Raw genomic sequence first — 21,657 nt, 5'->3', positions numbered from 1 at the left:
AAAAAGTGCTCAAACTGCCACAGCTTTGAACTGTGTTTGTGAGCATCCATACTTCATCTTGATATATTTTGTGTATTTATTAGCAAGTTGTGTCCTAAGGTATCAGAAAAGCCTAAGAGGTTTTTTTGGGTTTAGGAATGATAAAATTTTTTTTCACATAATTAGTGGTAATTACTTCTTTACTTTACGTCATTTCAGCTTATAAAAGGTTTTATAGGAACACTCTACTATTGGATAGTGGGGGAAACCTGTGTGTTCTATTAGTTTTGTTTCTCTGGAAAATCCTGACTACTACCTTTTTAAGGATAAAGACAACCTTATTTATCTCTAAATTGTTGTGTCTAATAGGTAGGAGGTGTTGAACAGAATCTTATGAAAACAAAAATGGGAGAGAGAAAGGGAAGATTGATGATGAGATTTTATATGATTGGGAACTCTGAACTTATGGATCATTTTAAGAAGTTACTCTTATGTGATGTAGTCACAGAATCTAGGACTAGGGGTGTTGTGCCTTCTGGATGGTTCATAAACTAACTAGCTGGAATTGAGAGAAAAATCCTTTGAGCTCACATGTGTTTTTGAAGTCAAAGAAGATAAGAGGTTCACTTACAGATGAGGAGATGAGTAAGTGTCTGACCCTGACAGTGTTAGGTTCTCTAACATAAAAGATGAAAGTCCCCACCTGGAGAGTGAAGACCCCATCACTCACTGGAGTTCTATATTGACTGTTAGAATTGAGAATGTGGACCTGGAATCTCTGGAAAGAACAATTAAAGAAGGAGAGGGTTCAAGAACAAAAGGACAAAATAAAGCATATCTGGGAAGGGATCAGGGTGCTCAGAGTAATTCTGCTCTAATTTTCCATCCAATCTCTGGAGTACACGTTTTTATCTTGTCTTTAATTCCCCTTTCTCTTTATAGTCTAGCCGGAAGAACCAAAAGCTCAGAACCTTAGGTATCATCTCTGTATGGACTCCTTTTCTTAAAAATGTCTCTGTGTTGATTACAGTTACCTTCTTCTCTAATTGATAAAATCTTTCTTTTTCTTCTAGGGTCCACTTTACTAACTTTACCTATAATTTTCAATGTAGAACCCATCATTCTTTCCTGAATACATATTGGGATTTACACCAATAGTATAAAAATTACCATATATTATAATTAGCTGTTTTCCCTCAGTAGTCAGCAAGTTCTCTAGTCTCAGATTTATCTTTGTATTTATGTATTATGTATGAGTATCTATACAGGCTCTGGGTTTATATCTAGTACCTAGCATACAATGAATATTGAATGAAAAAACTTCTACAGTTTTATTCCTTGTGTCTTTCCTTTTTCCAGGGGTTGTCTCTACTTTTAAAATTCCCTCCACCAAAGGAGAGATTGAGAAAGAGAAAGGGGGAGGGAGAGAGAGAGAGAAAGAGAGGGAACTTATCTCTCTTCAACAACTTAATTCATCTTAAACTTCTGCCTCTAGCTAGGTCATTTATTACTAGACAGTTATCGTAGATAGGGGTTAGATATTAAGTCTCTAAAACTAGACCTGGTTTGAGGTTCTGGCCTTGTTGTTTACAAGTTCTGTGCCATATAGAAGCTCTTATAACCCTTCTATTTTGTTCATCTATAAAATGAAAATTATCATTGTTTCATGAGTTGTTGTGAATGCCTTGTTCATGCATGACAAATACTTAGAACAAGGCTGGGCATAATAGTCTGTTCAATAAACGGTAGCTATTTCCAGTATCTTTAAAATGATTTTAAAGTATATTCATTATATTTATTAAAGGAGCAGACAGAAAATTTTTAAAGAAGCAGACTGACAAATCATAGCACACCAATCAGTTTAATTTTAGCATTATCCTCCATAAAGCAAATTCTAATTAATACTGAGATATACATAATAAACTTATGACTTTGATAGGAGGAGTACTTTGTAAATTTTGTCAATGTGTAAGCGTCTCTGTTAAGCTTACTAAAATTTATTTTACAATTTTTTTTAACCCAAAGGAAGCACAGTTTTGCCAGTTTTGAATTTTGAGCCTGAATGAATAAGCTTTAATGTAATTAGGCTCATTTGAAAAAATTTTTATCATACAAAGTAGGCGACCTTACTTATCAAAGAAAAAAACCCAAAGCTTACTGTGGTTAACAGGTTGTATTTATTATTTTCTATAGTTTCTAAAAAGTAGAATATATTGTACGACTTTGTTAAAAATAATTCTTTACACAGTTTTTGGAAGGTTAGTGGCAAACATGGTTTACAAGTAAAAGATATAATTTTCAAACTAAAATCAGTTAATGGTCTTGATTTTACAGAAGCAAGTTAAGGTTAAGTTTAAATATCTGAAGCGGTTTCTACATTAAAGCATTTCCAAGAAATAGAAAACCAAGAAATTTAGATAAAGCACCAGCTGTCACCATGTCACCAAGTTAACACTAGTTCCTCACTGGTCCCCATCACATGATGACAAATGGGAGGAGAAAGGGAAGGAACACTTATAGAAAGAAACAGAATCCTGAAATTACATTTACTTAAGGGTTTCCCCCAAAGGCATCTTGGTCAAGTTAATACATTTCTGAGGAGCAGAAATAGGTTATAATAGTTAAGGCTCAAGATCATGCATTCATAATAAAATATAATTACTGACATTTTAGTGATATTGAATGTCATACAACATATTTAAAGTTTGCCATTTAAGTCAACAGTATACATATTTTCTTTCTGAATCCTTTAGGATTTTGTAGGCACATTGAAATCAATCTTCATACAAAGGGAACAAATATCAGAATCTTGTATTACATGGATGCAAGTGGCTGCATTTATGATTATGTCAAAAAACAACTATTTGTACCTATCAAAGATAGGTACCTTTTAAAGATAATTTTAATAGTGAAAATTAATGTTTAGGATTTTCAAGTTTTCCAAACACAAAAAATTTTACAGAGTGTGTGTGTGATTAGAATAAAAACAGCAAAAACAAATTTAGAAAGATAAATAAGTGAAAACTAATTTGTATACACTAATATTACATAACATTACCAACAACAAACTTGTATTTTGATCTCCTACTCGGTGTCCTCACAGTTTCAGTGGTCATTTTCTTCCTCTAAGTTACAGAGAATCGTAAAGAATAGTGAAAAGTATTTCAAAGTGGACCCAGTTTCCCAAGTAAGGATCAAGACTCTGAAAATGCCTGGACATAATGGCAACCCTTGACTCTTCTAATTCATATTATGACTTTCATTTGCCAGACCTCAGATGTTCCATTATGGATAAATGGTATAATATATATCAGTCTTATGATAAGATAATACATGAGTCTACTAACAGTTTCTATATCATTTTAGTAAACGTATACTTTAAAAAAGTATAAATGAGGAAAATATAGGCCATAATTCTAGGTCTCTTTGTGCTTCTTATTCTCTGAATCCATTCTGTTGAAGAGCTAGAGCTTAGGTAGAACTAGCCAAAGAGATGAAAAACCAGGAATCCAAAACCAATCAAATAATATTAATCCTCTGTAAAAAAATAAAAGAAAACCAAAACCAAAACCAAGGCTCCAGTCAAACAAACATGGTTTGGATCAGCCCAAGAGGATCTGTGGTTGATCTCAAAGGAACTTTCTAAGAACTGCCTTTTTTTTCTTCCCCCAGTTGGCATCTGTCTAGGCAAGTTAATGATTTAATGGCCTGTAGCACTGTATTTTTTAACACTATCCCACCTTAAGAAAGTACTTATTGTACTTGCTTATTTGTAACTAAGTCCTTGAATCCCATAAAGTAGACATAAAATATACGAGGAAGCCCCTTTTGCTACTAGTCTCTACTATCACCTCCCCGATCCTCTAGGAGAAGCACACCCCATAAAAGCCAGATAGAGAAAACAAGCCATTTGGATTATCAAATGGCAATTTTAAGGCATTTTAACTCACGAAAGTGATTTTAAGGGGTTGTCTTGGTTAGACTGAATATACAACGGTAAAAAGTAAACTTGACATGGAGTCTTGTGAACACAAGCTTAACTTCCATGGATTGTAGACAACTGGTAAGTAAAATCTTTACTTCTTTGATCTTTTTGTTTCTGATTCAAACTTCTAACATTTTTAGAAGGTGAAAAGGTGGTAAGTGGGATTAGATTTGGCCTTGAATAATTAACTTTTCCTCAGCTTTGTCAAAATAGGCATTTCCTGCAGTAGCTTGAACTTCCTTGTCATCATCTATCATACGAATATCTGATGCATTTTTGTCGTTTTGCCTCAAGCGGTAACTTTTATAAGCACGTTGAATTATGGTTGCTGAGATTGCCTCTTGTTTTCGTTTCAGGGTAGTTGTAATTGGCTCATATGTGATCCTAAAAGGGTTGGCTGATACAAACCCTGATTCCATCTCTGAAATCATTTTCTCCATCCTCAAATCTTTACCCATAACTCTCTTTGTTAAAGCAAGTAAGATGTCAAGGCAATGAATTCTGTCTCCAGCAGCCATGGGAAGATCCATGGCAATGAGCTGGCCCTTGTTTGGTTTTGCCATAAACAGAGGAGGGTCAAGAGCAGCTGCAAAATCTGAAAGCTTGCTAGAGTCTATATACTGTGTCCTATCAGGATCAAACCGCTTCCATACCTGAAAAAATCTCCTAAAATCATCTTCACTTAATGTCTTGCCATTTTTTTTAGAAGCAATATTTAAAAATTCCATGACAACAACAATGTACATGTTTACTATGATCAGCCATGATATGAGTATGTAACTGACAAAATAAATAATCCCAACAACGGGGTTACCACAATCTCCTCTAACCTGAGTCCCAGGGTTAATTTTATCAGGATCACAGTCAGACCATTTACTGTTGAAAATTGCATTGAGCATCCCATCCCAGCCAGCAAATATTGTAACTTGGAAAAGACAGAGCATACTGCTGCCAAAGGTTTCAAAGTTGGACACATCATTAATTCCAGCTTCCTTTTTAACATAGGCAAAATTGTACATTCCAAAGATGGCATAGACAAACATGACCAGGAAGATGAGAAGACTGATGTTCAATAATGCTGGGAGAGACAACATCAAAGGGAGCAGTAGATCACGGAATACCTTTGGTCCTTTCCCAGGACGCAGGATGTGGATAATCCGTGAGAGTCGTATCAGTTCCATAATGGAAGGAGGCACAAGGTAGTATCCTATCGTCATAGGTAGAAATAGTTCTTGGTGTGGGAGAAGATAAAACAGGCAATAAAATCATTTAAATATGATTGTATTTAGAGGAATATAAATTATTTTATTTCATTTATTATTTCAATTACTTATTTATTTCAACTATTTATTTATTGTTTCAAGTATTATTATATCATTTTTTCTATATGTTAAGATCATTTTATTAATCCTTCCCATACAACAGAACATATTGAAAGTGGGAATTAGCCAAATATTAATTGTGGCAATTTTCAGGGTCTCTAGCAAAATTTGGGAGAGAATTACATGTATCATCATCTTAAGAGTACTATTGGTCAAGTACTTGTGGAATCACAGATGGTATAGTTGTATAAAGAAATTTAGTTCAATCCAGTCTTTATTGGATATCTAATAAAGGTGTCATGCAAATATGCAAAAGTGAATGACCTGACTTTTGTTCCCAAAGACCTTATAATCTAGAGAGTAAAGGTAGATATTTAAAGTAATTATAATGCAAGGTAGGAAGACCTAGTTGATAAATATAATTACAAAAATGTCTGACATTCAGTGATTCACAGATTATAATTTAATTTATTTATTTCATAAATAGTATTTGGGCCCTTAGCAGCTTTAAATCGAATTAAGTAAATGAGCCTTGGCCTAGAACTTTTTTTTTGTGGCAGTTGTGGGTAGATGAGGGGACTATGGGAGTGAGAGACATAACAATAAAACAAGGTAAAATTACAGTTACCCTAAAAGTATAGGGGATGTTCTCTGGAAATACTGGAGAGAGTGAGGTTCATTTTGAGTTGAGAAGGTGGGGAGGAAAGAATCCCATGAAGCTTCTAAATGAGATGGTATATTTGTTGAATCGGGAAGGATCATGTCTCATATTTCCATTCAATTTGGTCATTGTCGGTGATGACATTCTCTCTGACATTCTATCTTACCTATATCTTCATCTCCACATTGTTTTAGTGAATCTTCTGCTCTGACTCAAATTTTCATTTGTCCTCACAATCTTCCAAATTCTTCCATTATGCCAGAGGTATACCTATTTAATTGTAGACAATTTTTTCTACATCCTCTTCACTACATTTTCTTCACCTCCTTTCTTAAGTAAAATCTGACTTTATCTTGAGGACACTATCTCCCTTGGGACATTGTCAAACGCAGACAGCTCTTTCTTCCTGCTCCATATTTCTCGGGGTAGAAAAATGGAACAATCAAGCATCTTTCATTCTTTACAATGTGATTTCCAGACACTTTAAGTCAATTTTAGAAAGAAAAAAAAGAATTTTCTGTCCTGACACATTGTGGATCATGCCACTGAACTGTACTATCGCCTACCATTTCTTGGCTCTATGATCTATTTATTCCTCCTCATTTACACTCATTGGAGACTTAGTACTTGGCTCACTGTGGCTCTTTCCACCCCAATACCTACCATCAACAGCTCATTGAAAGGCCAGTCTTTTTTTCTTTGACTTTCTTAACTGTAATAATTTCCATCATCTAACTTTAGTCATATGCAGCTATGGCCACATTCTGGACCCAGGATTCTTCACCTTCTGAGATTTCAAATTCAAACAGCTTTCTGTCTGACCGTGATTTGCTCTCCTTCAAGATCTCTGATTCAGTAACTCTCACTTTCATCCCAAAGGGCTTTTTAATTCCATATTCCTCTATTTTCTTCCTATCAGCCCCTTCCTGCCTTTATGTACTTTTCTTTCAAGCTTCTTGTGCTTGTCTATCAATAGTTGGACTGCTTCTACTACCAAATGAATAGGTTGAATTTTCTGGAAGCACAAGTGGGCAGATAGTTTGTCCACATTTTCACTACTAACTATATAAAATAGTGTCTGACACAATAAACATTTAAATATTGTCTCTCATGGAGCTTACATTCTAGTATGTGTCTTATGTGGAGGCAGTCAATAAACAAACTTTTCCCTGCCTAAAACATTTTTATTCTAGATTCTTTACTTGGTTATCCCCTTATCTCTATTTAGATTTTCCCCTTGTCTCTATTTAGATTTTCTTCATCCATGCAGTTTCCTCTGACCTCTACTTACTGTTAGGTTCCCCTCACTCTTTTGTGCCACTGTAATACCCTGTGCTTCTTCCCTTATCACAATGTTAATAGCACATTAAATATGTACTATTTAATCATCTGTATCCCTTACTAGATTGTAAACTATGTGCATACAGGGATTATGCCTACCTTGTTTACTATTGGATTCTTTGCATATAGCATAATGTCTATTCACAAAGGGGATAATCAAATATATTTGTTAAATAAAAGATGGAGATTCCCGGGTAAGAGAAAACTGGTGATAAATTTATTAAAGCCTAACACTCTAGTGTTGTGAAAGTTGTAAACAGTTTTAGAGATTAGAGAAAAAAGAATAATAGGGACCGTGAAAGGTTATATCATGCTAAGACATAAAAAGCTCCTTCTAGGGCCATCCTAGAAAATACTGTATGTGATACACTGAAGGGGTGACCTCTGAAGTAAAGTGTATGTATTAATTCAACAAGTATTTTTGAATACCTATAGCTGCCAGGTAAGTGTACATGTATGAATGCAAAAATATAAGCCATTCCAATTGGAATAAGAAGGATCCCTTCTCTGTTTTGCCTTTTAAGAGACTATATCTCAGGACACTTTTAGTATAAGAACTTGCCTGAATTAGTATTACTATAAAAGAAAATCTGACTAAAAATCTTACCTGTAGCAGAGAAAATGACCACCATAAAATCAAAAATGTTCCATCCGATGGTGAAATAGTTGCAATGGAAAGCGATGAGCTTCAGTACACATTCTCCAGTGTATAGTATAATAAGAATTAAGTTAATCCAGCAGAGAGCAATGTCCATATTTTGACTCTGTTCATCACTTTGTATCATAATGGTTATTGCTTGAAAACAGATAAGAGCTATAATGATGGCATTAAAAACTTTATTTGTTACCAAGTCAAAGATGAATCCTTGGAATTTATTCTGTGGATGAAAAAAGGAAAGGTATAACAGCCTTATTAATAGGTTATATACACACACATATTGTCTGTATGTTTATAATTTCCCTCCTAGCATAAACAGGAAAATACATGAGGGCCTAAGTTTTTACCAAACTATAATTATATTGCATATAGTCAAAAAAACAAAAGACCATCCAAACTTTGTTAAGGAACATATTTTTAAATTTTGTCAAAAGCATTTGTGAAGAATTTCAAAAACACATTTCATTTTTATTTTTATTTTATTTTTTATTTTTTTTAAAGATTTTATTTATTTATTTGACAGAGAGGGACACAGCGAGAGAGGGAACACAAGCAGGGGGAGTGGGAGAAGGAGAAGCAGGCTTCCCGCCGAGCAGAAAGCCCGATGTGGGGCTTGATCCCAGGACCCCGGGATCGTGACCTGAGCCAAAGGCAGATGCTTAACGACTGAGCCACCCTGGTGCCCCAACACATTTTCATTTTTAAAAGAGAATATACAAAAGAATTTTTTTCCTGAAGCTTAAAAAACAAATCTAGAGGTTTTCTTACTCCTGGGCGACGGATTGTTTTTTGATAGTCCTCACACAACAGCCTCCTCAGTGCACGGGATTGTTTCTTCTGTTTGACTGTTATAAAGATATTTGAGCCTCCCTGGTAAAGAAATGAAAGAAAAAGATTTAAAATCACATTGAATCTAAATTTTACCTTACCATTAATAGACATTTTGGAAAGCTTGGTAATTACTGATTTGATATTTTACAAAGGGCATAAAGGCAATGATCTAAATCACATTTAACCACGTCTGACTTTCTGCACACAAATCCACACTAAACACACGTAGAATATATGGTAATGACTGATATCAATTATCTTTTGGTTCACTTTCTTGTGGGTAGTCAACTTTTTTATCTTTTCAGGCTCTTGAGGCCTACCTCATGTTAAACAGAGATAAAGGAGAAACAGTGGGGGATAAATGGAAAGGTTTACTAAGAAAAATTGAATTCAAAAGCCAAAGGTAAAATTGGTTTGTACCTTCTAATAAGCAGGAAAAAATAGAATTGGTCATTTATGTGTTTTTATAAGTTCATATATTACTTAATTTTCCAAATAATACTTACCAGAAGATATTTTTATACTATTACACTAAAGCACCTTGTGCTTACATCTTCATAGCACCTTCTAGAGCTTATGTATCTTTGTGTTCCTAGTGCTAATTTCAATATCTTATACAAAATATATAAAGTGAATAAGAGGTAAACAGTTAATGTTTTGTTAATCTAGAGATTAGGAATTATTACTGCCCCAAGTCAGAACTTAGTCACTTAAATTTGACAAGTCACCAATTTGAAGTCCAGAAGCAGATCCTAGGATGTTATCCCATTGGGTTGAAGTCCCAAGAAGCTGAAGCATCCAATCAAATGCATATTTGAACACTGTTCTCCTAATCCCATTTGATTAGCAGAGACTGAGAGCGGTTTGTTTACCAGATTCTGTACATGGCTGAACTTTGATGACATGGCTGAAGATAGAATTTCAAAACAGACTATTTTTTTCTTTGATTTTTTAGAAGGCTTTCCTACACCTCTAGAAAATAGGTCTCTGTGGTTAAAATAAGCAGGCTTAAAGGACTTTTGAGGCCTTTGCATTTGCAGAAGCCCTGAAGGAAATCTTTGGGTGGATATGGCGCCAAATGGGCTGTTTGGTCCTGTCCCTGAATTGTCTCCTACTTGTTTCAAGCACTCCTATTTAGGCCATATATTTAGGATTTAGGGTTCTCTCTACTTCTAGCTGGAAAAGCTACTGTGCTGACAAAGATGTCTATGTTGGTTATGACTCTAAAGCTTTGAACATACCAGAGAGTAAAAATGTGTAGCTTATTTTTCTTGAACTTCTTCACATATTTGTGCAGATGTACCACAATATTATTTGTTTGTCAGCATGTCATTTTTTACAAACATATATATAGAAACACTTGTGACTTTTAACCTTTAAACTTGCCCATTTACATTTGAATATAGAAAACAATGTAAAGATGAACATTTTATCAATATTTCCCAATATGTAGGAATATCAACCTGTTTTTTTCTAGCTAAGTACTAAATAAAAATGACATTAAGCTGAATCCCAAACCAATTATTTGAAGCAGGACATTTTTATAAATGTGCTTGATTTTCTCAGGCATTAGTGAACAAAGAATATTTGTACTTATCTTTATTTTGTACTTGTTGAAATTAGCAATAATAACACCGATCAGCATACTCAAAGGAAGAAATAATCCGATAATAATAAAGTTGATAAAGTAACAATACATGTAGATGTTGTCTTCGAAATTAGGTTGCCTATTTACCTAAAAGTTAAATTAAAAAATAAGCAAAATAAGATAGGGCATAGCAGATTTTCAGGGCAGTGAAAATATTCTGTATGATATTGTATTGATAGTTATATGTCATTACACATTTGTCCAAACCCATATAATGTACAACACCAAGTGAACCCTAAGGTAAACTATGGACTTTGGGTGATTATGATGTGTCAATGTAGGTTCATCCTTGGTAAAAATGTGCCCCATTCTAGTGAGTGGTGCTGATAATAGGCCATGGAGTGGGAACAGTAGGTATATGGGAAATCTCTATACCTCCCTCCCAATTTTGTTGTAAACCAAAACTGCTCTAAAAAGCAAAATCTTTAAAAATAAAAATAAATTAAAAAGTGAAAAAATAAGCAAAATATTGATACACCAACTTTTTAAAATATAAGATTTGTGAAACAATTTACAACAGGAAAAACTAACAGTTCTACGTGAGGTAATGTTTCCTCTTTGTTTTTGGTGAAGTGATATCATTGCTTTATGTGGATTTTAAAGTTTACTGCATTGGTTTAAACACTGTTATGAAGTCTGATAATCCTTCAAATGGGCCTACTGGGCTTCAACCACTGTACCTAATCCTGGAAGGATTTCATTTTCATTTCATTTGCGAAATATGCAATCTGAAATGTATTTAATTTCTGTCTAGCATAAGCATTTACTTTTATCATGTTATTTATCCTGTTATTGTTGGTACCCTGTTCTTGAATTGCGAAAATAACTTTGCTTGAACCTTAGCAATGGCTCTAAGATGATATTGTACTTACACCAATAGAATCAACTGCTGAATTCATAATAGTGATCCATCCATTAAATGTTGCCTGTAAAAATGGCATGTATTTAATTCTTATGGAAATCTTAAGCTTCATGGCAAATAAAATGTAAAACTCAATTTGTGATTAATATAGTAAAACATGATTAGTAAGGCTGACCACATTTCAATATGCCATGTAATTGAGATCTTTATCATTTTCATTACTGCATTTATATTGTCCATTAACAAGTATTGAAAACCACTTAGCTTCATTGTAGTAGCTTAATTGTAGTTGATAACAAAATATTGTAAGATAGTATAAATAGAAAGAGAGAGAGAGGTAGATAGATAAATGGTAAATAAATACATGCTGCCGAAATGTTATTTTTACTTTTAACTGCTATATATGTGCTTTTCTTTGGGGGAGGTAAGACGAGGATGAATGATTTATCTCCTCATTTCTTTCTTTTTTTTTTTAAAGATTTTATTTATTTATTTGAGAGAGAGAGAATGAGAGAGAGCACATGAGAGGGGGGAGGGTCAGAGGGAGAAGCAGACTCCCTGCTGAGCAGGGAGCCCGATGCGGGACTTGATCCAGGGACTCCAGGATCATGACCTGAGCCGAAGGCAGTCGCTTAACCAACTGAGCCACCCAGGCGCCCTATCTCCTCATTTCTGTTAGATGTTGGGTGACTGAGGAGCCAAAGCACTAAGTAGAAACAAAACAGTAGTACCCTGAGCTGGACCAAAAATTGTGACCCTATTACCTCATCAATGATGGCTGAAATAGGTTTCCAGTACCTGCCATCTCCCCTGTCAATCCTACCTTCATCTGTACTTAGAAACTTCTCCCAGCAGAGGAGGGTCTATGTTTCACTTTTGTCTTTCCAAACAAGCCTAGTGTAGCATGTCCCATAACATGTATCTACTAATAATTGCTAAAATATGTTACAACCAACTCTAGTAATCATCCACATTTTGTCCTTTATGTCCACCTATAATATGAATGAACATATAAAAACATTGATTAAAAAATCAGAAGTGAACTTACTACTTGAAGCAATGAAAGGAACCCATTTCCAACATTATCAAAGTTCAGTTTTGCATTCTCCCATGGCATGGATTCATTAAACATAAGGCTTTCACACTGACTCTTATTCATGACTTTGGATATAGGAAACCTTTCTCCACTTGTTGGGTCAATGCATTCATAGAACTTGCCAGCAAATAAGTGTACTCCCATGATGCTAAAAGCCAGCCAGATCATAAAGCAGACCAGAAACACATTCAAAGCAGGTAAAGTTGTTTTTATCAAAGCTCTCACAACCACCTGGCATTTAAAAAACAAACATGTAAACTTTAGGTAAGAAACGTGAATTCACTTTAATTAGAAATACTAAATGTAATGTCATATAGAAATAACGAAAAAAAAAAAAGGCCGTCAATAAAGATTTAATAGGTCACATGCCAGTATTTGAATAACATAAATAATAAATTTCAATGAAAAAATATACATTAAAAATCCAGACATTCTCAAAATTTTTGTACTAAAATAATCACTAAGAGGCAACAGAGTTGATTAGCAAAATAATTATTTCACTGATTTAACATGTGTATCAAACTTCCTGTATTGTGCCAAAAACGGGGAAGACATCTGAACATGTGTGAATATATGTGTACGTATTATTTAGAAAGTACATAAAATGAGAAAGAAATAGGCCTACATCTAAATCTTGGTGATTCTAACTTTTGGGAGGATTAGCCTACAAAGCAGACACTGAAGTGGCAGGGGAAATAAGAGGAAGACCAAAAGATCGTAGATCAATGAAGTCAAGGCAAGAGGCTATATCAGGAAACACTGAATGAACAGCTGGAGCCTGCAAAATCACAAACCTCCTCACTTCACCACTCTATGTCACAGGTGAGCCACTCCAGAGCGGGAAGTGTGGGAAGGAAATCTACAACCTCGACTTGAATAACAGTAATAGTCTAGAATCACTGTCTCCATTTCCTCAACTTAATAGTATAAATAGAAAGAGAGAGAGAGGTAGATAGATAAATGGTAAATAAATACATGCTGAAATATTATAATCAGAATTTCATTCTCATCCCTCCACTATAGCTGTTACAGCAAATGTAAACCAGTTCCTATAGCCAACAGAAATTTTCACTCTGCTATTTCTTTGTCTTTCCCTTAGCATTTACACTTTTGACTGCTTTCCCCCAACCTCATTTCTTTCTCTTTTTTTTGTGAGGCACCATCGATTCTCTTTGCTACCATTCTATCCTTCCTTCCCTCAGCCATTACTGGATACATATTCTTTTTGCTGTATTTCCTTGCTGATATTCCTAGTTTTCTGGCTTTGAATAAATGTTTTAACTCTTAGTTGTGCTTTCAGTAACACTTCATTTTATTTCTAAAACTAAGTCACAGATCCTTTGTTGGCACTTAAGGTATTTTGAGAGGCTCACTGATACCTCTAAAGAAAAAAATGCTATGATTATCAGAAAATATACTTATGGAAGAATAAAAGAAGTAGATACACTTGACACAAATATTTCAGTAATCAGAGCACCCAAGACTGGAGCTTATTAAATATATAAAACATTAATTTTGTAATCATGTGACTCCTTATATATTCAATGACATATTTTCAGAAATCATTCAACTACAGAACTTCCAGAGGTTGAGATGAAGCTTAAGATCTGAATCTGTAATAGAACAGAACAGAGAGCCCAGAAATAAACGCACACTTATATGGTCAATTAATCTATGACAAAGGAGGCAAGAATATACAATGTGAAAAGACAGTCTCTTCAATAATGGTGCTGGGAAAAATGAGCAGCCACATGCAGAAGAATGAAATTGGACACTTTTTTATACCATTAAACACAGATAATTTTCTTATTGGATCCTATCTATACTGACTATGTGGCATTCTGTAATATTAAGCAAATAGGCAGGTTAATGATAATCTATGTAAATGAAAAATGCAAGAAAACATTGATGTGTGATTATGAAATGAAAGGTAAAATTAGATTTTTTCTGCCATTTCTGCACATAGTTGAGCACTGTATATTACATAATTATACTGTGTTTGGTGGTCATCAACTCTGTTTTCTTAATTAGGTCAAGCCATAGGGAGCAGATTTCTATTTTAGGCCCAAAAGATTGAACATTAGTTGTTTTATGTGGCTCAACCTATTAGTTTTTCTCACATTGTTCAGAAGAGGTTTTAACATGTTGGTGAGGGAGAAAGGACAAGAATTCATAATTTGTGATGTGTGACTTAAAAAAAACTAATTTATTTTAAAATTCACTTTTATTCAGTATAATTACTTAGTGTGTACAATATTCCTATAATTTTAAACAACTAGGTGATCAAAGTTTCATTTTCTGTCAGTTGTATTTTTAACATTGAGATAATTTTATTAATACTCATAGATATCCATGTGGGCTAGAATGGTATTAGTTTTTGAAACTTTATATTTTCTCACAACTATTAGGGGCTTTCTTCTTATTTTTATGACTTTTCATATCTTTTGAGTAATAAAGACCTAATATTTTAGTAAGTATAACTAATATATCTTTCTTCTATATATTAAAATAGTAGAATATAAGTTTTTTGCATTAATATTAAGGATGCAAATGAGAAGACTATGAAGATTTAATTTGTAGAAGTTTAGAAATCTTAAATAAAAATCTACACATTAGCTTAGAAACTTTTTTCTTACCTTCATTCTTTCAAATTGAGATAGAACTCTGAGTGCCCGAATGAATTTAATGGAAATAAGTGGTTTTAATTCCTCCCGAGATTTGCCGATTAAGCTAAGACAAAACACCTAAATATATTTAAGGAAAAAAAGAGTTAATAGGGTTTAATTTTAACTTAATCAAAAAAATCTGCAAAATAAACTTTGTATTTATTACAAAAAAGATAAAAAGTCAAACCTTACCAAGAAATATGCAAAAGATTTAATGTATACTTCCATATATCTTAACAATGACATATAGAAATGTATAAGAAAATAACTGTGTTAAAATTACTTTAAAAAAGATAAAACAAATATTTTCTGGTAGTAGGAATATATATTATTGAGATAAACAAAAATTTGTATATTTGACATACTTTATATCAATTTTTAGTTTGACATACTTTATATCAATTTTTAGTTTGAAATTAGATTAAGAATCAGTTTCATGATTTTTTTGCAATCTAGTAATAGTATACTATGTATTCATAAAAGCAAAATTTGGAATATATTTACATATGAATTCAAACATAAATATGGTTAAGATAATAGAATAGGATTTCAGAGAAGAGGATCAAGGAGGATATGAATATTTTTAAGTCCAAGTACAAATTACAAAAATGTATACAATGATACTAAGGTGAATAAGAGACTCTTAATCTCAGGAAACAAACAGGGTTGCTGGAGTAGAGGGGGGTTGGAGGGTTGGGGTGGCTGAGTGATGGACATTGGGGAGAGTATGTGCTATGGTGAGCGCTGTAAATTGTGTAAGACTGATGAATCACAGACCTGTACCCCTGAAACAAACAATGCATTATATGTAAATTAAATAAATAAATAAAATAAAAATAAAAATAAAATACTAGAGACTTAAAAAAAAAGATGCTAAGGTGATTTTTTAAAGTAAGCATATGCATAAAAATCATTCGGGGTTGGGGTGCCTGGGTGGCTCAGTGGGTAAGCGCCTGGGTAGCTCAGTGGGTAAGCGTTCAACTCTTGGTTTCAGCTCATGTCATTATCTCGGGGTCATGAAGTTGAGCCCCATGTCTTGGGCTCCATGCTCAGTGCAGAATCTGACTGTGATTCTCTCTTTCCCTCTCCCTCTGCCCCTCCCCCTGCTCTCTTTCTCTCTATAAAATCAATCAATCAATCAATCAATCTTTTAAAAAACCAAACAGGATTAATAAATGTTAATAGAAATCAAGCAAGATGGTAGAGTTATGATTAACTTTTATAATATCTTCATATATTCTGTACTTTCATTGCTTATAGGATAGGAGCCATTTGTTCATTGAACAAAAATTACTGAGTACCTATTATGATACATGAATTGTTCTAGGCACTGGGGATAAGAAGAGAATCATATTGGGAAAACAATTCTTCCCTAAAGGAGCTAACCTTTCAGTGGGGGAAAACAAACAATCATAATGAATAAACAATGAATATCAATTAATATATAATATTAATAGGTGCTATGGAGATGAAGAAAGCAGAGAAAGGAAAAGGGAGCATTGTAGTGGATGCAGTTTTACATACAGTAGTGCAGAAAGACCTAACTTCAGCATTTTTATTTGAGCAGATGTAAGTAAGGTGAGCCATCCAAAGTTCCAGGTGGAAGGAAAAATAAGTGCAAAGGCACTAAGATGGAAGTCATCTTGGCATACCTGAAGAACTTCAGGAAGGTCAGTGTTGGTGGAGCAGTCTGTTGACTGGGATGGGGGAAATGGACAGTAGGAGGAGATAAGACTGGATCATGTAGAGACTTGTAGGCTTTGATTGCAGAGAATATAGCTTTTTACTCTGAGTGAAATGAGGTGTTTATTGGAGGGTTTCAAGAAGAAAAGAGACTTGAGCTGCTTCTATTTTACAACAGTAGAATGCATGTGGTTGCTCTGTGGAAAACAGAATGAAGGTGTACAGTGGTGGAAGCTGGGATCTCAGGCTGAAATCTGTTTCAGTGATCCAAATGAGAATTTTTGGCACTTGGATCAGTGTGGTGAGGGTGAAGGTTATGGTAAGTAATCTAATTTTGAACATATGATTTAAAAATTGAGTCAACAGAATTTAAATATTTGAGGATATTGATGTGCAATAAGCCTGTTCTGTTAGTAATGGGTTCACAGGTGATTGTTAGAATAATCCAGGAATGAAATGTTGAATTTTTAAAATATTAGGATGAGAAGAAAAGGACAATTGTTAAGCATTACATTACAGGGGATTTTGGTAACTGAAAATGTACAGAGAGAGGAGGATATAAGTAAATGCAAGACTTAAGTAAGAATCAGAGTAAAGAAGAAAATCAAATAATAAACTTTTAAATTTTTCTTTAAAATACATACAATAACAACCATGAAGTCTAGCCTGTACCAGCCATTAGTGAAATAGGCTTTAAAACCATATGCCATCCACTTTAGAAGCATTTCCAGAATGAAGATGTAAGTGAAGATCATGTCAGCATATTCTAATAAGATTTTAATAGTCTTTCTCTGGTCAATATATATATCCTCAAAAGCCTGTGGGTAAAAAATTTAAGGATTAGTATACATGCAATTTCTAAAAAATCTTCAGCATAGAAAGGAATGAAATACCCTCCCTAGTAAGCACTTGGTGAGCAAAGTCATAGGTTGTAGTTTAAAGGTTGGTTCAATTTATTTGGATTTATTCACATAATCCATAAGTATCATTTTCTGATCCCATGCCCATAGCAGACATTATTAATCGGTCCCAGAACTTCTTCTTATACAGACTGAACTTGGCACAGTGGTCCAAAAAACTCTCAAATCAGTTAATCACACTAAATATATGAGGTGAAACCTTTACTCACATCTGACTGGTTCTTATCTCTAATTCCATGTTGCCAACTCACAGATATATGCTAGTTGCTAATAGAGAAGTAGAGATTTTTTTCTAAAATGTGTCTTCAGATATCCACACTGCTGTTAAAAGAAAAGTCACAAGACTTGCTCTGCTGCAGAAATAATCAGGTAAACCAGTGGAAGCACATGAATATGAAATAAAACTATAATCATTTCTCCAAAGCTTCTCAGATTTAATAGGTTAATCTTAATTTTACTGTGGAGGATGCCAAGTCTGACAATGTCATTTAAAGCAATTTTGTGTTTTTATTTTGGCACTGAAAAAAGGCAATAAAGTACCAATAACGTCAGGCAGACCTGTATCAAAGTGCATTAAAGGTCAAAAAGTAATCAAGGATTAATATAAGTGTATGCAAATAATGGTGTGATTCTTATAAGTCTAATGTTAAATAAAAGAAAATATAACATGACCGTAGAGTTACTGACTTTCAGTTGAACCAATTACGGAGTAAAAGTGTCTGTATAACTAAATCATAAATATCTAAAATGATTATAAAGGACTTTATTACATGTATTTATTTATTAAATAGTATAGAATGCAAAATAATATAAAAAGATACACAAAAGTCTCCAATTTAAAAAAAACACAAAGAATGGGTAAAACTGATCTATGGCAGTTGAAGTCCACATACCAGCTACCCACGGGGAGTGTGGAAGTAATTTTAGGGGTCAGAGTGTGTGGTTCTGGAGTCCATGTAATGTTCTATTCCTCAAGCTAAGTGACAGTTCCACAGGTGCATTCACTTTGTGAAAATTCTTTAGCCTATACACTTAGAATTTCCATGGTTTTCAGTATGTGTGCTAAATATCAATATAAAGTTTATTTAAAAAATGTACGCAGTACAAAGTCTGGTTCCCAGCTGTGACTCCATTTTCTCTGTGCATTTCACAATTAACTATTTCTTGTGTATCCTTCTCTGATCTTCAGTCAAATATAAGAAAATAATATACATTTTATTTTTCTTTACTTCCTATGTAAAATGTAGCATGCCTCATTCAATATGAAATAAATAAAACAATTTCAAAATGCATGAGGGACCGTAGGAAACATGAATGTTAATAGATATCTAATAGATATACTTTATTCTAGATCTTCCTTTTTTCATTTATTACTATATCTTGAAATATCAGCATGCATACAGCTTTTGTATTTTTTTAAAGATCTATTTATTTATTTTAGAGAGAGAGAGTGAGAGAGAAGGGGGAGAGAATCCTGAAGCAGGGTCCCTGCTGAACATGGAGCCTGACCTCGGGCTGGATCTCAGGACCCTGAGATCATGATCTAAGCCAAAACCGAGCTGGTGGCTTAACCCATTGAGCCACCCAGGCACCCCAGCTTTTGTATTTTTAAAATAGCTGCACAGTATCCCATTGGGTGACTGCACCATAGTATATTTAAACAATCACTTATGGACTGTTTTTGCTTTTCAATCTTTTTCTATTACAAAGAATTCTTCAGTGAATAGCCTTGTAAATGCCTTTAATACATGCTCAGATATTTGTAGGATACTTTCCTAGAATTAGGGTTGTTGGGTCAATGAGTAAATACATTTTTGGTTCAAAGGTTGTTTGAAAGCATAGACAGTACTTCTCTTTCCTGATTGAATTGGTATCAAAGCACTAGCACAGTAGACAGTATGTATGTGCATATTATTAAACTTTGTCTCATACATAAAACTTTATTAAAGTAAGAATTAGATATCTAACATTCATTTTTCCCACTGTCATTCATATATTTCAAAATTGCTTTACTTATTTAATATTGGAAGAGGCATATACAGAATTTAAGAAACTGTAATGTATGTCTTCCAAAGGTAAAATCACAGAATATGAACTTTGCTGCTATAAAAAGTTTTCCAGGGAAAACTAGCATGATGACATTAAGTAACAGATTTCAGGTATATTTTTTCCCATAAAAGCCTCACATACTTACTTACCAGAGCACCTGTGCTGAGCAGAGTGACAAGGCCAATGAAACACTTAAAACAACTGTTTTCCACTATCTTGCAGCAGGTTTTCCTTATGTTCTGCCAAATTTTTCCTTTCTTGGATTCTCTACTAAGTTGGCCAGATGAAGATCTTTGTCTATAATCTGTCAAGAATGAAACTGCTAAGAAGAAGAATCTTAAAAATCATGAAAAAGTAAACATCTCGGGGCGCCTGGGTGGCTCAGTCGTTGAGCGTCTGCCTTCGGCTCAGGTCATGATCCCGGGGTCCTGGGATCGAGTCCCGCGTCGGGCTCCCTGCTCAGCGGGAAGCCTGCTTCTCCCTCTCCCACTCCCCCTGCTTGTGTTCCCTCTCTTGCTGTGTCTCTCTCTGTCAAATAAATAAATAAAATCTTTAAAAAAAAAAAAGTAAACATCTCAAACTTTCTCCCATATTTACGGAATCTAATAGAGGTGCTCTCTGACTTATAAACATTTGATTTTTACCCCTGCTGCTCTGACCACTGCAGTCATTGAGGAAAGAAAAGAAAAACTTAACTTGTGAGTAGTTTGGGAACAGTACAGGGAAAGAAATTGTGAAAGGCAGAGATGACTTAGAATATCCCCTAGCCTTGTGGGACAGAGTCTGAGAATAGACTTTATCCCCTACCCTTCAAAAACAAACAAACAAACAAACAAAAAACACATACAACATCTTTTACATACCACATTTTGGTATAATGTCTGGAAGTTCATTCTCTGAAGATTCACATGGCATAATAATCATTCTCATTTAAGTACATAGATATTTATGAAACATTAAGAAGTATAATGTTATTTAAGTCAGTTAAATTGATGTCAGGTCTTAGGTGGCATGAGAATGGGATTCTGATTGAGACTATCTGAGGAGCTCCCCTGGATTACAGAGTACTTTGTGGGTAGGATGCATGTGCAAGGGTTGAACTCTACCTTCTGGTTAAGAGAATTAGCTTATAAAACCCCAGACTTGAGAAGACAGTGCTTAACAGGTGAGAAAACAAAGAAACAGGGGTGGGTGGAGTTTAAAGTCAATGCATTTCATTTTAGAATTTTACCTACTGTCACTTTATACATATTTGGTCAAAATATATATATATAGGATATGTTTCCCCCTTTGTCTTGAATGATACAAGTCCTAGAAGTTGAGCTACTGAGAGCAAGTTCTTGTTTTGAATAGAGGAATTTGAGCATTTAGCAGTTATCATTCTGATTTCCAGTGATTTCCAATGTCCAGAACCTGTAATTATTTGTTAATCTTTCTAGGAAACTAATTTGAATTATAAGTCATCAAGACATGTATGTTACATATCTCGTAAGTCAAATGACTGAAGCCTTATACATTTCTTCATATTCATATGAGATATAAAAATAGATCACCATTACATGATTTGTTTTCCTATGAAAGATAAAGGATGTTTTCATATGAGTATTTTGAATATCGACTGTATCCCATGAAGCATAAAAATACACAACACATGCACACATGCATGCACACACATACACATACACTTATTTAATCTTTTTACCAATCCTGTGAGGTAAGTTTTATTATTATCCTCAGTTTACATATTAGGAAATGAGCCTGAGAGGGGTAAGTAAAAGCTAGTCGATGGTGGGCTGGGATTCGAACTCTGGCTATCTGATTCCAGAGCCAATGCTCTTAACTACTGTATTAAACTTCCTAGGAAATAGGCCCTCTCCCTCTTATCCAAATGTTGACTTTTTTATTTACATTCCCTATAAATTTTATCAGGATTCATATGGGCATGTGTGTATGCAC

The 21,657-nt window shown here is 34.1% G+C and overlaps 1 protein-coding gene across 2 annotated transcripts in view; it reads right to left on the bottom strand.

Annotated features, from left to right (window-relative positions):
- Positions 1 to 2,137: 2,137 nt before the first annotated feature.
- Positions 2,138 to 21,657, bottom strand: part of SCN7A (sodium voltage-gated channel alpha subunit 7) — an 86,635-nt gene continuing 67,115 nt past the window's right edge. For both annotated transcript variants that reach the window (XM_035007845.1, XM_035007846.1), the window contains exons 17-25: positions 19,851 to 20,005; positions 17,377 to 17,550; positions 15,020 to 15,127; positions 12,336 to 12,614; positions 11,298 to 11,351; positions 10,375 to 10,512; positions 8,715 to 8,819; positions 7,896 to 8,166; positions 2,138 to 5,195 (exon numbers count right to left, since the gene is read on the bottom strand). In XM_035007845.1, the coding sequence (XP_034863736.1) occupies positions 4,129 to 5,195; positions 7,896 to 8,166; positions 8,715 to 8,819; positions 10,375 to 10,512; positions 11,298 to 11,351; positions 12,336 to 12,614; positions 15,020 to 15,127; positions 17,377 to 17,550; positions 19,851 to 20,005 (2,351 nt within the window). In that variant the 3' untranslated portion in view covers positions 2,138 to 4,128. The remainder of the gene's footprint in view (positions 5,196 to 7,895; positions 8,167 to 8,714; positions 8,820 to 10,374; positions 10,513 to 11,297; positions 11,352 to 12,335; positions 12,615 to 15,019; positions 15,128 to 17,376; positions 17,551 to 19,850; positions 20,006 to 21,657) is intronic.

The sequence above is a fragment of the Mirounga leonina genome, unplaced genomic scaffold (assembly GCF_011800145.1).
Source record: "Mirounga leonina isolate KUSES-001 unplaced genomic scaffold, KU_Mleo_1.0 Mir_151, whole genome shotgun sequence".
NCBI lineage: Eukaryota > Metazoa > Chordata > Mammalia > Carnivora > Phocidae > Mirounga > Mirounga leonina.
This window is presented reverse-complemented; position numbering and strand designations above follow the sequence as displayed.